This window comes from Petromyzon marinus, chromosome 64, assembly GCF_048934315.1.
Source record: "Petromyzon marinus isolate PM22_M1 ecotype Great Lakes invasive population chromosome 64, UKy_Petmar_22M1.pri1.0, whole genome shotgun sequence".
NCBI lineage: Eukaryota > Metazoa > Chordata > Hyperoartia > Petromyzontiformes > Petromyzontidae > Petromyzon > Petromyzon marinus.
Genome location: NC_133730.1, coordinates 3,560,690 through 3,575,898, shown reverse-complemented (window position 1 = coordinate 3,575,898; position 15,209 = coordinate 3,560,690). Strand labels below are relative to the sequence as shown.

Here is a 15,209-nt window from a genome sequence, read left to right as displayed (position 1 = left end):
GCGCGTCGCCGACGGTGAATATCGCCACTGCGGGTTTCCAGACACACGTGCCAATTATTTGATCCCGTCCCGGTGCCGCATGAAAGCAAACAGAATCGGCCTGCCCGTCAGGGTGGGGCTTGAAAAGATTTGACGCTGTAAATCACGTGCCCGCGCCTTTTTTGCAAACTCGCGTACAGCCAAGACTAGCTGCTGCGCCTCTCCGTGGCCCGAATCGTCCGCGCGGCGCCTCCGACAATTTGTGGAAAGGCCCCCATCGGCCCGCGCATTTGTCGCTTCTTCCCGTCGTCCACCACGGCTCGGCAACTCCTCGGTTCCCTCCGTTGTGCACGAGGAACGCAACGCCGACCTTGCTGTGGAGCCCCGCAGACTCGCGTAGACGCGCTCGCCGCGTTACGCACGGTGACGCGAGTCCGGCGACGGATCGCGCTTCGTGGCCTCGCGCTGAGACCCGTGGAGAGGCTTCGCGGAGACACCCGAGCTTGAGCGCAGTGATGGTTACGTCGACCTGCTCATCTCCCCCACCCTGCCCCTCCCCCCTCGTGTGTGTGGAGGGTGGGGGGGGGCCACCAGCTCCCCCGCGCGCGCAACCACGCGGTTCGGTACTGACTCTGCCTCGTCTCTGCGCGTCTCCGTGTGCCGCAGGTGATCGTGGTGCACGTCAATCCTGGGGAGACGTTCACGATACGAGCCAAGGATGGCTCGGTGCAGTGCATACAGGGTAAGCCACCCACCGATAATCACCACCATGACCTACCGCCACCACCACCATGGGCGGTGGCGCTGTTTACTGTTCAGTCGGCGTTGGGGCTTCGTGGCGACGCGGAACGACGCCTGGTGGAGCGAGCGGCTCGCGGTCGGGGAAGGTTTGCGAGTTTGACTCCCGGCTGGGGGGGAGGGGGTTTGACTCGGCCCATCGATAAAACCAGTAGGGGGGACTTGACCTCGCCATACGGATGTGGAATTGCAATTACTGGCTCGCCAGGTGTGAACGGGATGTTGAGCACCACGATGCCTCCGCTGTGGCTCATTCGAGCGGGAAATCGCTTGGGACTGCTTTTGTAGTTTCTTGAGCTTTCACAGAAGTGTTTATCCGAAATGAAACGACGCTTTGTCGGGGGGGTGGACTCTGTACAACCCACGTGGATCGAAAGCCCCATGAGCTCGCCCACCATAGGGAAAAGTGTCGTCTTGAGGCCGCGACCGTGAAATGTAGATCTGAGTCGAAACGAAGTGTAGTGTGCACTCATAAGGGGAAAGGATCAAGTAAGTTGTGCAAATGTGGCTAATTTGCGTTGCGCAAGTGCAGTGAACAAAAACGTAAAAAATAAAAAAACCCCCGTCGCTTTCGGGAGAATTCGCTCCTAAACCGAAGCCGGTCCCTTTTTTTTTTTTGGCGAATCGCCGTGACAAAAAGGGTTGCAACGCTTTTAAGTTTCCGCGAATTTTTGCGATTTATTTAAGGAAGCCGGTGAGTTTTGGAAACCTCCCCCCCCCCCAACTTCGGCATTTCCTCAACGGCAGCCACCCCCGCCATCGTGTTAGGAGGAGGGGGGGGGATGGAAGGGGGGGGGCGATGTCGCTGCTGCTGCTCTGCGTAATTTCGGATTGTGTAATTGGCAAGTATGTTTTTGAGTGTTGAGAAAGTTTGTCCATTTTGGGTGACACTTGGCGTGGTTTTAAATTTAACTGTGGAAGGGAAAGCCGGTTGAACCTGGAGATAAACTGATGCCGAACAGCTTGGCGTGGTTGGCTAGGCACGGTGCGAAAGAAGGTCGAGTTAAACTAAACTATTTTTTTCATTTTACCAGGTAAGGCCACTGAGCTACGAAGCTCTTTGTCAGAAGCGACCTGGCCACAAATAATAGCTCGACAAAGTGGCTTATCGTTTTGTGGAAATTTAAAGCAGCCAAATAGTCCAAACGCGTGTTGTTGATTCTAAATGTAGAGGGGAAAATCCAGAGGACCCGGAGAAAATCAACACGACCACGGGGAGAGAGACACGCAAACTCCAAATATAAACCCACGACCTCCTGTATACCAGGCGTGACACCCCCAACACACAACGTAAAAACGGCACACAGAGAGTCACCCGGGTCGAGAATCGAACCTCAGGGGCTCGGCGCTGTGAAGCGTGTGCGGTGTTCCCACCACCGCCCATGTGTTCTATAAGTGTGTGTGTGTGTGCGGTGTTCCCACCACCGCCCATGTGTTCTATAAGTGTGTGTGTGTGTGTGCGGTGTTCCCACCACCGCCCATGTGTTCTATAAGTGTGTGTGTGTGTGCAGTGTTCCCACCACCGCCCATGTGTTCTATAAGTGTGTGTGTGTGCAGTGTTCCCACCACCGTCCATGTGTTCTATAAGTGTGTGTGTGTGTGCGGTGTTCCCACCACCGCCCATGTGTTCTATAAGTGTGTGTGTGTGTGCGGTGTTCCCACCATCGCCCATGTGTTCTATAAGTGTGTGTGCGGTGTTCCCACCACCGCCCATGTGTTCTATAAGTGTGTGTGTGTGCAGTGTTCCCACCACCGCCCATGTGTTCTATAAGTGTGTGTGTGTGTGCGGTGTTCCCACCATCGCCCATGTGTTCTATAAGTGTGTGTGCGGTGTTCCCACCACCGCCCATGTGTTCTATAAGTGTGTGTGTGTGCAGTGTTCCCACCACCGCCCATGTGTTCTATAAGTGTGTGTGTGTGTGCGGTGTTCCCACCATCGCCCATGTGTTCTATAAGTGTGTGTGCGGTGTTCCCACCACCGCCCATGTGTTCTAGAAGTGTGTGTGTGTGCGGTGTTCCCACCACCGCCCATGTGTTCTATAAGTGTGTGTGTGTGTGTGCAGTGTTCCCACCACTGCCCATGTGTTCTATAAGTGTGTGTGTGCGGTGTTCCCACCATCGCCCATGTGTTCTAGAAGTGTGTGTGTGCCTGTGCAGTGTTCCCACCACCGCCCATGTGTTCTATAAGTGTGTGTGTGTGTGTGCAGTGTTCCCACCACTGCCCATGTGTTCTAGAAGTGTGTGTGTGTGTGCGGTGTTCCCACCACGCCCATGTGTTCTATAAGTGTGTGTGTGTGTGTGCAGTGTTCCCACCACTGCCCATGTGTTCTAGAAGTGTGTGTGTGTGTGCGGTGTTCCCACCACCGCCCATGTGTTCTATAAGTGTGTGTGTGTGTGTGCGGTGTTCCCACCACCGCCCATGTGTTCTAGAAGTGTGTGCGTGTGTGTGTGTGGGCGCGGGCGTCTGGCAACCCGGTCTCCCCGAGGCCTGTGGCTCTGTAATTGGGTTAACGCCCCCGCACGGTCTGCAGGAACAATCCCCACGGCTGAGAGGCGTCCCGCAGCGAGGCTGTCTGGTGTAATGCACCCAGACGGGGGCCCCTCACTAAAGACGTAATCCCCCCCCCCCATAATTCCTGGATCGTCTTCCCTCTTTAATGAAGAAGATTGACTGACGCGTGTTTGCTGGCCAGGTGCCCTCCATCCCTCCCTCGGTGTGCTGGGGCGAAGTGTGGGTACACCCACCGATTGCAAGATGTCTGGTCGGCATGGAAGAGTAGGCCTGAAATATCCCCTGGAGAAGAGGGGGCCCTCTAGAGCAAGCAATTGCAGGGTTGCACCTTTACCCCTCGTTTGAGTAAAGACTGCTTCTGCAGTTGAACACGGTGCTGCTGGTGGTGGTGGTGGTGACGATGTGGTCATACTTATTAACTCCAAAGTGAAACGGATAACATTATCACCGTCGTCGTCACCGTATTCCCATCGTTGCTCGCCATGCTTTTATGTGAATATGCTTTGGGATCAATCCTCGTTTTGATGAACAGCGTTGCGCTTCTGATAGAAATTTTTACTTGGTTTCAGTCGACGAGGTGCTGCCCCCCTCACCCCCACCTCACCGCCCCCCCTTCCCCCCACCCCCCACCGCGTGTCCCTCGTCTCACTGTTAGATTTGGACCGTCGCGAACCGTCTAAATCGGCTTTTCAAGGAGAGCCACTCGTCAGAGGTCCCGGCGTGTTTAGATTTGCCGAAGAGACGCACCCGGCCAGGGGGGGGGGGGGGCTCATCGGTGGAGCGAGAGCGGCTCGCAAAACCGTAAGGTTGCGAGTTCACATCCTGTTTGGGGGGTTAGCCCGTAGCGAATGGCCGTGGTGGCGAGACGTTAACTACCCCGCCTGGTATGCAGGAGGTCACGGGTGTATAGTTGGAGTTTGCGTGTCTGTCTCCCCGCGGTCGCGTGGATTTTTCTCCGGGTCCTCCGGTTGTTCCCCTCCACATTTAAAATCAACGTCACGCTTTCAGAGTGTTTGGCTGCTATGCAATTCCACGTGACGATGAGCCACTTCTTTGGGATATAATTTACGGCCCAGGTCATTTTCTGAAAGCGAGCTTTATAGCTCAGTGGGGCTTGCCTGGTAAAATAAAAATAGTTTATTTTTTAATTTAGTTTCGAATTGCCTCCGGGAATGTTAAAATGAGTATCACCTTATGGTTGTCATTCCATCACAGGAATGTGGAATGTTTTTACGACTGGCTGATTGTGCTCTCAACAGGATATTGAGCATCGCGCCTTGTTGCTCATTGGAGTAGAAACTCCCTTCTGACTATATATTTTAAAGAGACCCTCTCCGCTGCACTCGATGGGCCCACTTGTCCATCCCCATTCCCCAAGGGAACGCCGAAGCGGAGTGCACCGAGGATATTTGTACTGTGTGTGTTGAACTGCTTTCATCATCATCATCACCACCACCAGCATCAGCCTTGATCAGTCCACTTCTGTGAATGTCCAAATGATGTGCCGCTTTTGTTGAGCAATCACTTTGTGGCCAAGTTGCTTCTAAGAAAATAAGTTAATAGCTCAAGTGGGCTTTGCCTGGTAGGATGATGGTTTAGTTTTATTTATATATTATTTATTTATGTGTTTGGGTGATTTGTTTACCTTGTACTTTGCACTACTGTCATATTTTTTATATTGGTTGTTGTAACGTTCCTACACAACCCTACTGTTAAAATAGCTTAATAGCTCATCAGATTCCTCCAGTATAAATACACATTCTGAAACTGCAACTGTCATTGGATTGGTATATTTCATCATCACCACCAGTCATGATTAATCCACTGCTGGATGAAGGCCTCCCCAAGCGCTCACCATCTCTCACGCTCCTGCACTTAGCAGCTAGCTACAAGCCGATGTTAGCACCTCATCTGAACTGATGATGTCCTGTTGGATGCATTCTATTCCTTTATTACCGCTCCTTCACTGCTCGAGACTGTCAGCCATCATCCCTTTTTGCGAGGTGTCTTGTCCCCAAGCCCACTTTCACAGTTATAATGATGCAATTAACCTGCGAATGCTCTCTCATCCATGTTGCTCCTCATATGTGCACGTTGAACTTCTTTTGCACCGTACATAGGCAACTGCGCTAAATCGGAGGTGCGGGGGGAAAGGACAACAACCTTGGGTCTCTGTGTGCGAGTCTATCGGTCTCTGCGTGTCTGTGGGTCTCTGAGCGAGTCTGTGGGTCTCTATGCGTGTCTGTGGATCTCTATGCGCGTCTGTGGGTCTCTGAGCGAGTCTGCGGGTCTCTGTGCGAGTCTGCGGGTCTCTGAGCGAGTCTGCGGGTCTCCGTGTGAGTCTGCGGGTCTCTGAGTGAGTATGTATGTTGAACTTCTTTTGTAGCGTACGTAGCCAACCGCGCTAATTGGAGGTGCGAGGGGAAGGGACAACAAACTAAACACGCACGCAAAAAAGATCTTAAAACGCTCAGCGGTGTTGCGTGTGTGCGCAGTCGGCTCGGCATGCAGAGTCCGCGGCCGGTGGTCGCATTTGCACAACCTGCTACACCTGGCCGCGGCTACACCTGACCACCTTTGCGGCTCACCAGCTAGCGCCACCACCACCGGGGGGGGGGGGCCCCATTTGGCGAGCGACGGTGGCTCCCCAACTCCCACAAGACGCGGCAACGCCCCCCCCCCCACCTCGCTGGCATTTGGCACCAACTTTATTCTCAGGATTTATCCCACACGTTCATCACACCCACACCCCACACCAGCCCCCCTCCCGAAATTTTGAAGGAAACGTCGGGTGGGTGCGTCTTCTAATTTAGTGGGCGCATGTGCCTGCCCGTGTGGCGTGGGTGAAGAAATTTCCCGCAATCTTGATTGACGCCCGGGCTCAAGTTTGGGTTTTGCCGTCGGTGCCATTCCGGGAGCGTCTTCTCAAACTCAGAGAATATGCTGCCGGAGAGAACCGCCCGGCTGTGCTATCGTCACACCGGCTCGTTGAACGGCGTTCGAACGGTTTGTGGAGTGAGCCAGCGGGAAAATTATTGTTAAAAAGTTGTGCCGGTCCCAATTATTCATTTAGACAATTTGCAACGCGCGCGCGGTTTTCGTTCACGCTCGGAGAGAGAGAAATTCGGAGGCTTGGGAAACCACAGACAAGGCCGCCAAGGATTTGGTGGTGACGGCTTTCGGACAGGTCTCCATCCAGCCGGTCGCCCGCAGGAATTACGACGGTCGGCTCCGCGGCAACAATCTGCCGCCCGCCGTTCTGCGACAGAGCGGCAAGGATTGTCCGTGTCGCGACGCGTCGCCGTTCGGGGGAAGGGAACGAGATTTTCACAATATGACGGGGAAGATTTTTTTTAAAAAAAACCAGAGGCGGTGGCACGGCCAGAATCTTTCCATTCACCCCCGCCGAGTCGACCGGTGAATGCGCTCAACGTGGAGGGCTCACCGGGTCGGTGGGTGGGGGGGGTTCGCCGCTTGAATGGCGTAAATGTCACTGAGCGCGATGATGCCCCAACATGCGAGGCAGTAGTACAACGCATCGATTTTTCACGCCATCGCTCGCGTGAAAACCAATTGATACAATGCCCGGTATTGGGGCTGCAATTCCCGTGGGGCCGCATAGTGGCGGCGGTGGCGACAGCGGCGGCGTCCGTGCACCAGTCTTCCCCCCGATCCTGCGATCCTGCCCCCCTCAAGCCTCTGCCCCCCTCCACCCGACCCACCCCCTCCCCCCACCCCCCGGCCGTTTTGTTTTTGAGCGGCTTTCAAAGGGCAAAGCTTGACAGAGCAGGCAAAACGTGCTTTTCATGTTGGTGCCATTTCTTAATTTGTATATTCACTTTTGTTTGGTAGTAGTAGTTGGGTTTTAACTTGCTTGGCAGTGGCTGTATGTGGGATTTGGTCCTTTCTGTATAATTAATGTACAGCGTTATGGGACGCCGTTGGTGTGGGGGTGACGCCTGTGTAAAATGAAAGTGTTATTGTCGGCAGATAAAGAGACACGGGGAACCGAGATGGTTGCACGGGCAACACAGTTGATGGCGACTTCTAACGTCACAAGCAGCGGGTTCAGGGGTTAAGCCAGCGTCAAGATTCGTAATTCATGTTTGGGTTGGCGGTGCCACATCATGATCTGGCCATGTGTTTTTTGTGTGTGTGTGTGTGCGCGCGTGTGTGTATGTCGTGTGTCGTGCCGTGAGACCTTCCACCACCCGGCCGAAACGGCGTAAGCGAAGTGAAATGGTCTTGCGTCCCGAGCGTTTTTTGACGACGATGGTTGTTGTCGTCAGAGCGCACCGGCGAGTTGGAAGGACGATGCTCGTCGTCGGAGCGTAACAGTTGGATACGGTGAGCCCCCCCCCGCCTCCTTCAGTCGTCCAATCGCTGAGTTTGGAAAAGAACCAATTCTTGAATCGAACCGTGGGCTCCCCCCCGAGTCGTAGCATTGCATCGAATCCCCTCGGAGTGGGGGGAGGAGGAGGGAGGGGAGTGGAGGGGGGGGGGACCCAGGGTGGGTGGTGGGGTGGGTGGTGGGGTGGGTGGTGAACCTTTTCATGAAAAATAATTGGGGGGAAATATCGTCTCTGATTCGCATCCGAATAACGAGAAGCTACTGAGAAAAAAATTAAGCCTCTCCCATCTCTCGTCTCACTCCGTCTCCATCTCTCGTCTCACCCCGTCTCTATCTCTCGTCTCTCTCCGTCTCTATCTCTCGTCCCACCCTGTCTCTATCTCTTGTCTAACTCCGCCGTCTCCATCTCTCATCTCACTCCGTCTCCATCTCTCGTCTCACTCCGTCTCTATCTCTCATCTCACCCCGTCTCTATCTCTCATCTCACTCCGTCTCTATCTCTCATCTCACTCCGTCTCCATCTCTCATCTCACCCCGTCTCCATCTCTCATCTCACTCCGTCTCCATCTCTCATCTCACCCCGTCTCCATCTCTCATCTCACCCCGTCTCCATCTCTCATCTCACTCCGTCTCCATCTCTCATCTCACTCCGTCTCTATCTCTCATCTCACTCCGTCTCTATCTCTCATCTCACCCCGTCTCTATCTCTCATCTCACCACGTCTCTATCTCTCGTCTCACCCCGTCTCTATCTCTCATCTCACTTCGTCTCTATCTCTCATCTCACTCCGTCTCTGTCTCTCGTCTCACCCCGTCTCTATCTCTCATCTCACTCCGTCTCTATCTCTTGTCTCACTCCATCTCTCGTCTCACTCCGTCTCTATCTCTCATCTCACCACGTCTCTATCTCTCATCTCACTCCGTCTCTGTCTCTCGTCTCACTCCGTCTCTATCTCTCATCTCACTCCGTCTCTGTCTCTCGTCTCACTCCGTCTCTATCTCTCATCTCACTCCATCTCTCATCTCACTCCGTCTCTATCTCTCATCTCACTCCGTCTCCATCTCTCGTCTCACCCCGTCTCTGTCTCTCGTCTCACTCCGCCGTCTCTATCTCTCATCTCACTCCGTCTCTGTCTCTCGTCTCACTCCGTCTCTATCTCTCATCTCACTCCGTCTCTATCTCTCATCTCACTCCGTCTCTATCTCTCATCTCACTCCGTCTCCATCTCTCGTCTCACCCCGTCTCTGTCTCTCGTCTCACTCCGCCGTCTCTATCTCTCATCTCACTCCGTCTCTGTCTCTCGTCTTACTCCGTCTCTATCTCTCATCTCACTCCGTCTCCATCTCTCATCTCACTCCGTCTCTATCTCTCATCTCACCCCGTCTCTATCTCTCGTCTCACTCCGTCTCTATCTCTCGTCTCACTCCATCTCTCATCTCACCCCGTCTCTGTCTCTCGTCTCACTCCGCCGTCTCTACGTCTCCCTCGTGCTGCCGCCACTTCCCCCGTCTCGTGCGAATCTCTCCTCGCCTCTCGCCGCCGCCCCCCCTCTCATTTTCTCAACTTGTTTCTCTCGTCCAGCTTGCGCGGCATCCCTCTCCCTGAAAGCGCCTCTCATCTCTCCCGGTCGTGTCGCGACAATCTTACACGGTCAAATTGAAAGTGGGGAGGATGCGGATGGTGGGTGGAGGGGGGGGGCCGGCGGTGAGGGAGGAGGGGGGAGCAAAAAAAATGTATTCTGGCTGTCCGCCTGGTGAAGCTAGTTGTAATTACTGGCGAAACGTCGTCGTACTCAGATTGTAAATGTTGTGGATTTGCTCTTCAACACACCGGTTCGCGCTGTGCTGGTAACGAATTGGCCACGTTCTGTTTACGTGACAAACCTTACTAGTTGGCTGTGTCGGGTGGTGGCGGGTTTAACGACACGCATTTTATACATTTACGCGATCTAACCCGAAACACAAAAAAAAAATACTTTTCCGAAATGTTGTCTGCCTCAGGCCCGCATTGGTGGGCCTGCAGGGTTCCCCTACGCTAAACGAAGAGAGCCGGCTTTGATCTTTGGTACGAAACGTCTTCACGGTGCAGACACAAAACAAATGAAACAATTGAAAAGGCATCCGTTAATGCCTCTGCTGCTACTGCTGCTGCTGCTGCACATATCAATTAAGCAGCAGGAGCAGCAAGCCCCGGCCGCTGGCTGGAAGGCTTACACACTCGGCCTATAGCCATGGCTACCGCGAGGCTGTCGCCGTGGCAACCGCTCAGCGCCGTCACCAGGGAGACCCGGGGCCGCGTGAAGCCATTAAGGGAACAGATTGGCCGCTGGAGAAATGGCCGCCGCGCGCGTGTGTGTGAGAGACTTGGCCCTGGGTGTGTGTGTGTGTGCGCGTGTGCGCGTGTGTGTGTGTGTGTGTGGGGAGCGGTGGTGGTAGCGGTTAGCGCTACGCTGCGCTACGAACAACGGCCACCCGAGTTGGATTCCCCGCTCACGGTCACCACCGGTGACGATTATCTGAACCGGTCCTGGCCCTTCCCTAGGTCGACTCGGCCTCAAATGAGTACCTGGCGCGGTGCGTAAACATCGCCACTGGGGAGATAAAGGCGGCCGGGCGTGGTGCTGTGCCGTGCCGGCCTTCAAAGGTGCTCGCTGAACAGCACTTGCCCCAGCAGTCTGTTAAGGCCATAGGGGGGATCTTTGCCTTTGTGTGTACGTCTGTGTGTCTGTGTGTGGGGAGCGGGTAGTAGTGTAGCGGTTAGCGTGCTGCGGCTACGAACCCGGCCACCTGAGTTCGATTCCCTCTCACGGATTCCATCCGGGGACAATTATGTGAACCGGTCCTGGGCCTCCCCGAGGTCGATTCCGCCTGAAATGAGTACCAGGTACGGTGTGTAAACATCGCCACTGGGAAGACAAACACAGCCGCGCGTGGTGCTGGCCACCCACCCGCTCACGCGCCGTACCGGCTTTCACAGATACTACTCACCAATAGCACTTTCCCCAACAGTCTATAAAGGCTATATGGGGGGAGGGTGGGCCTTTGTTATGTGTGTGTGTACGTGTGCGCTACAAAGCCTGCAAGCCGCGTTCGATTCCAGGCCAAGGCCAACAACAGTGATGAATATCTGAACCGGGTTCAGAGCCTCCCTTAGGTCAACTCAGCCTAAATTGCTTTCCTGTGGTTGGTTACATAAAACACCCTTGGTTTTTCCATTGCCTTATAATGGAAACTTAAGGTGAACTTTTTTTTTCAATGAAGTCATCTAAACATTGACATTGGGAAGACAAAGATGGCCGGTTCACAGGTGCCACGCTGCCCCACACCCACCCACACCCCTTCGTTTGCCGTGCCGGCGTTAATAGGTGCTCGCTAACAGCACTTTACTTGAGCTTGTGTGTGTGTGTGTGCGTGTTTCACATCCTGCTCTGGGAAAAAAAAAATCCTTGAAAATCCGAACAGTGTGGCCTAAAACGCAAAACCCGGCGCGTTTTTACCGCGCCGAACTTTCATTTCTTATAAATCGAATAAAACCAAACGCAATAATCGTAACGCTAACGTAATTACATCGGCGTTGTGCGGCTAATGCACGGGGCTGCGGGAGTGATTGAATCTCGGGCGCGTGTCACGCCACGTCCCCATGGCTCCTGGAGTTGGGGGTGGGGGGGTGGTGGACGATGCGGACGCCGCCGCCACGTCGCGTGGCCCTGCCACCTCGATCCGTCGTCGGCGGAGAACGTGATTGGCTTGGAGGTTGAGAGGAGAATTAGTCCACTTTGCGGACACGATGGGTAGGGGGGGGGGGTGCAGCAGTGCCTGATGGGACAGACCACTTGTTCAACTTTATTTTTTTAATTATCTTCGAGCTGCTGGCCCTTTTGATAATACGGTCACACGGTCAGCTCCGTCGAGCCGGTGGTCGAGGCAAGGCTGAGAGAATCGTATGCGCAGTGGTGGTGGACACACGATGTGCACGCAAGGCATATGGGATGGGAGCCGTGCCTCCCCTGCTGTATGTGAGCAGCAGCAGCAGCAGCAGGCTTCTGCTTGTCGTTAAATCTCTCCCCAAGTCGTCGCCATCACATTTTTATTTATTTGCGCTCTGCACAACCCCAACGTTAATCGAGCAAAAGCGCTGAGCGACTCCGAATGTTGCGTTCGGCATGTGGGGGGGGGGCTTAGGGATGATGCGGCCACGGTGGTTGTTGTTAGCAGGTGGGACTCTGGGCAGGTAGGACTCTGGGCAGACGAAACTACGCTCACCTGGCAGTCTAAAACGCCACCTTAGCAAGCCTGCAAACAGCTGGGGTCTTCCCTATCAGTCGACCATCCAAGTAACCCCCCCCCCCCGGCTTAGCGTCTGAGATCTGATGTGATTGCGCACATTCGTGGGTAGGGGGTCGGGGTGGGCAATTTGGTTTCCGATGTAATCTTTGTCGGTGGGCAGATGGTGCAGACGAGTCGGCCCTCGTGCGGGACGCTCGCCGTTCGCGTGGTGCCGTAGCAAGAGGTTGCATGGGGGGGCATCTCAGCCACGTGTCCCCCCCCCCACCCCGTAACCCCACGTGTGTCCTTTCTTAACTCAGCGGTTGAATAAAAACAAAAACGGGGGGCATCTGCGCGAGACGCCGCTCGCCACCTCTTAAAGAGGGGGGGGGGGGGGGGGGGTGGTGGTGGTGGTGGTGATCTGGCTGCCTGGAAAAGTACAACGACAAAGATGCCCCCCCGTATGACCATAACAAGACTGTTGGGGGCAAGTGCTGTTTGCGAGCAGCACCTGTGAAGGCCGGTAATGTGGCACACGGAGGTGGCCAGCACCAGGCCCGACTGCCTTTGTCTCTCCCATCGGCGATGTTTACACACACCGGCGCCAGGTGTACTCATTTGAGGCTGAGTCCACCTAGGGGATGCCCCGGGACCGGCTCGGATAATTGTCGCTGGTGTTGGCCTTGAGCGGGATTCGAACCCGGGTCGCCGGGGTCGCGGTGCGTCGCGCTCACCGCTGCGCCACCGCTCCCCACCGTCATCACACCGATCGGACACGAAACCTCCACCCCCCCCCCCCCCGTACCCCCACCATCACGTTGTGACTAAGGGCATGGCACTGCGCACGGGGAAGTGATAATTTAATCACAGTACTTCACACGCAGTTGTCTGAGGTAATTAAGTTAATACACTTAATTACATTAACACAGGGGGGTTTACATTTTTTTTTACACTCTATCCAGATTTGAGCCAGTTTGGCGTTAATTATTTCAGCCGGAGAATCGCTGGCCGCACCTGGCTCTTTGCCAGATGGTCGTGAGGAATCCACGCACCCGCTGCTGAACGACGACAAGAAACTTCACCGTAAATGAACGCTCGCTTTTGTTGCGTAACAGTTGCCGCTTGCGACCGTTACATTTCTTTCCCCTCGACGAAGCCGAGCTCAACTCCTGCAGGCGATGCCGCCCCGCGCAAGCAGCGAGTGGCGGAAGCACGGGGCGGAAGAAATTACTGGACCCTGGCGAGAGCCGCACTTGAGCGGAGATTTTGGCGTGGCATTGAAGTCGTCCCCCGGTGTCTGCAGCTGCCGAGTGGGCCCAGCGAGGGCCGCTGTTGCCCCGAGTGCTCCCTCGCTGCACGGCGGAGCCCGTTGCTGTTCCGCTATCCCTTGCCTGGCTCGTGCACCCCTGTGCTTGAGCTGGCGGGGGGGGGGGGCCCCGCCGAGGTGCATCATTGCTCGGACGCTCTTCAACGTGATAATGTCTCCCGCGGGAACCCCGTTGCTGCCACCCTGCCGCTGTGCCGGCACCGCCGGCCTTTTGTAAACGGTCCGATTTAGAGGTCGGCATGGAATGGCGTTGGCCGAGGAGGCGATTTAAAGGTGCAGCCCTGAAATCGCTTGCTCGCGCCACCGCTGCCAGAAGGGCCTACGTCGAGGGTGCTTTATTATTGGCCTACTCTTCCACGCTGTGGCCGGTCGTCTCGGGGAGAAGTGGCAGCGTACCCCGCCTCACACAACGTACGCCGATTTGACAAACGTCGACCGTGATATGCGCCGCCCCCCATCGTAAGCTGCCCGATGCCACATGTTTAACAACGAATTCCCAGCACCATGGCCAGGGCGGTGGGGGGGGGGGTGTTACGCGAATCTCACATCCGGCGTGCAGTGTATCATCGCCGAGCCTTGCGTCGCCACGCACTCGTTGGCACCGTGGTGACGGTCCCGTGGTTCGTGATGAGCGCGAGGCGAGGGATCGGTGCCCGTGTGTGTGTGTGTGCGTGCGCGCGGGGGGGGGGGGGGGGGTGCTGTGCCGTTGGAAGTCCGTCGTGCGCCAGCTTCCTAGCCAAATTAACGGAGGTAATTGTCCTCTTTTTATTGTCATCGCGAGCGAGCGGCCTCCCGATTGAGATTAATGACCGCTTTGAGCGGGCGACAAAAAACCCAGTGTTACCGTATTAGGCGAGGGCTGACCGCGCTGTTACGCAATTCAAGAGCAAAGGGAGACCGTCTCCGCCAATGTTACACCAAAGACAACCCGTATCGCCGGAACGGATGCGTCGGGGCAAGTACTGTTCGTAAGCAACTATTAAGGCCGGCACGCCCGCGCAACGGGTTGGTGTGTGTGGTGAGCGTGATGGATGATGGGTTGGTGTGTGTGGTGAGCATGATGGATGGGATGGTGTGTGCGGTGAGCATGATGGATGATGGGATGGTGTGTGCGGTGAGCGTGATGGATGATGGGTTGGTGTGTGTGGTGAGCATGATGGATGGGATGGTGTGTGCGGTGAGCATGATGGATGATGGGATGGTGTGTGCGGTGAGCGTGATTGATGGGTTGGTGTGTGCGGTGAGCATGATGGATGGGACTGTGTGTGCGGTGAGCGTGATGGATGGGTTGGTGTGTGCGGTGAGCATGATGGATGGGATGGTGTGTGCGGTGAGCATGATGGATGGGATGGTGTGTGCGGTGAGCATGATGGATGATGGGTTGGTGTGTGCGGTGAGCATGATGGATGGGACGGTGTGTGTGGTGAGCATGATGGATGGGTTGGTGTGTGCGGTGAGCATGATGGATGATGGGTTGGTGTGTGCGGTGAGCATGATGGATGATGGGTTGGTGTGTGCGGTGAGTCCGATGGATGGGTTGGTGTGTGCGGTGAGCATGATGGATGATGGGTTGGTGTGTGCGGTGAGCATGATGGATGGGTTGGTGTGTGCGGTGAGCATGATGGATGGGACTGTGTGCGGTGAGCGTGATGGATGGGTTGGTGTGTGCGGTGAGCATGATGGATGGGACTGTGTGTGCGGTGAGCGTGATGGATGGGTTGGTGTGTGCGGTGAGCATGATGGATGGGATGGTGTGTGCGGTGAGCATGATGGATGGGATGGTGTGTGCGGTGAGCATGATGGATGATGGGTTGGTGTGTGCGGTGAGCATGATGGATGGGACGGTGTGTGTGGTGAGCATGATGGATGGGTTGGTGTGTGCGGTGAGCATGATGGATGGGATGGTGTGTGCGGTGAGCATGATGGATGATGGGATGGTGTGTGCGGTGAGCGTGATTGATGGGTTGGTGTGTGCGG

General features: G+C 55.4%; 1 protein-coding gene across 4 annotated transcripts in view; it reads left to right on the top strand.

Moving 5' to 3' along the window:
- FNDC3A (fibronectin type III domain containing 3A) overlaps positions 1-15,209 on the top strand; it is a 172,477-nt gene that overhangs the window by 57,411 nt on the left and 99,857 nt on the right. For 3 of the 4 annotated variants that reach the window (XM_032977717.2, XM_032977721.2, XM_032977718.2), the window contains one exon: positions 646-721. The exons of the other annotated variant lie outside the window; for it this stretch is intronic. In XM_032977717.2, coding sequence (XP_032833608.2) covers positions 646-721 — 76 coding nt within the window. The remainder of the gene's footprint in view (positions 1-645; positions 722-15,209) is intronic. 4 annotated transcript variants of the gene reach the window in all.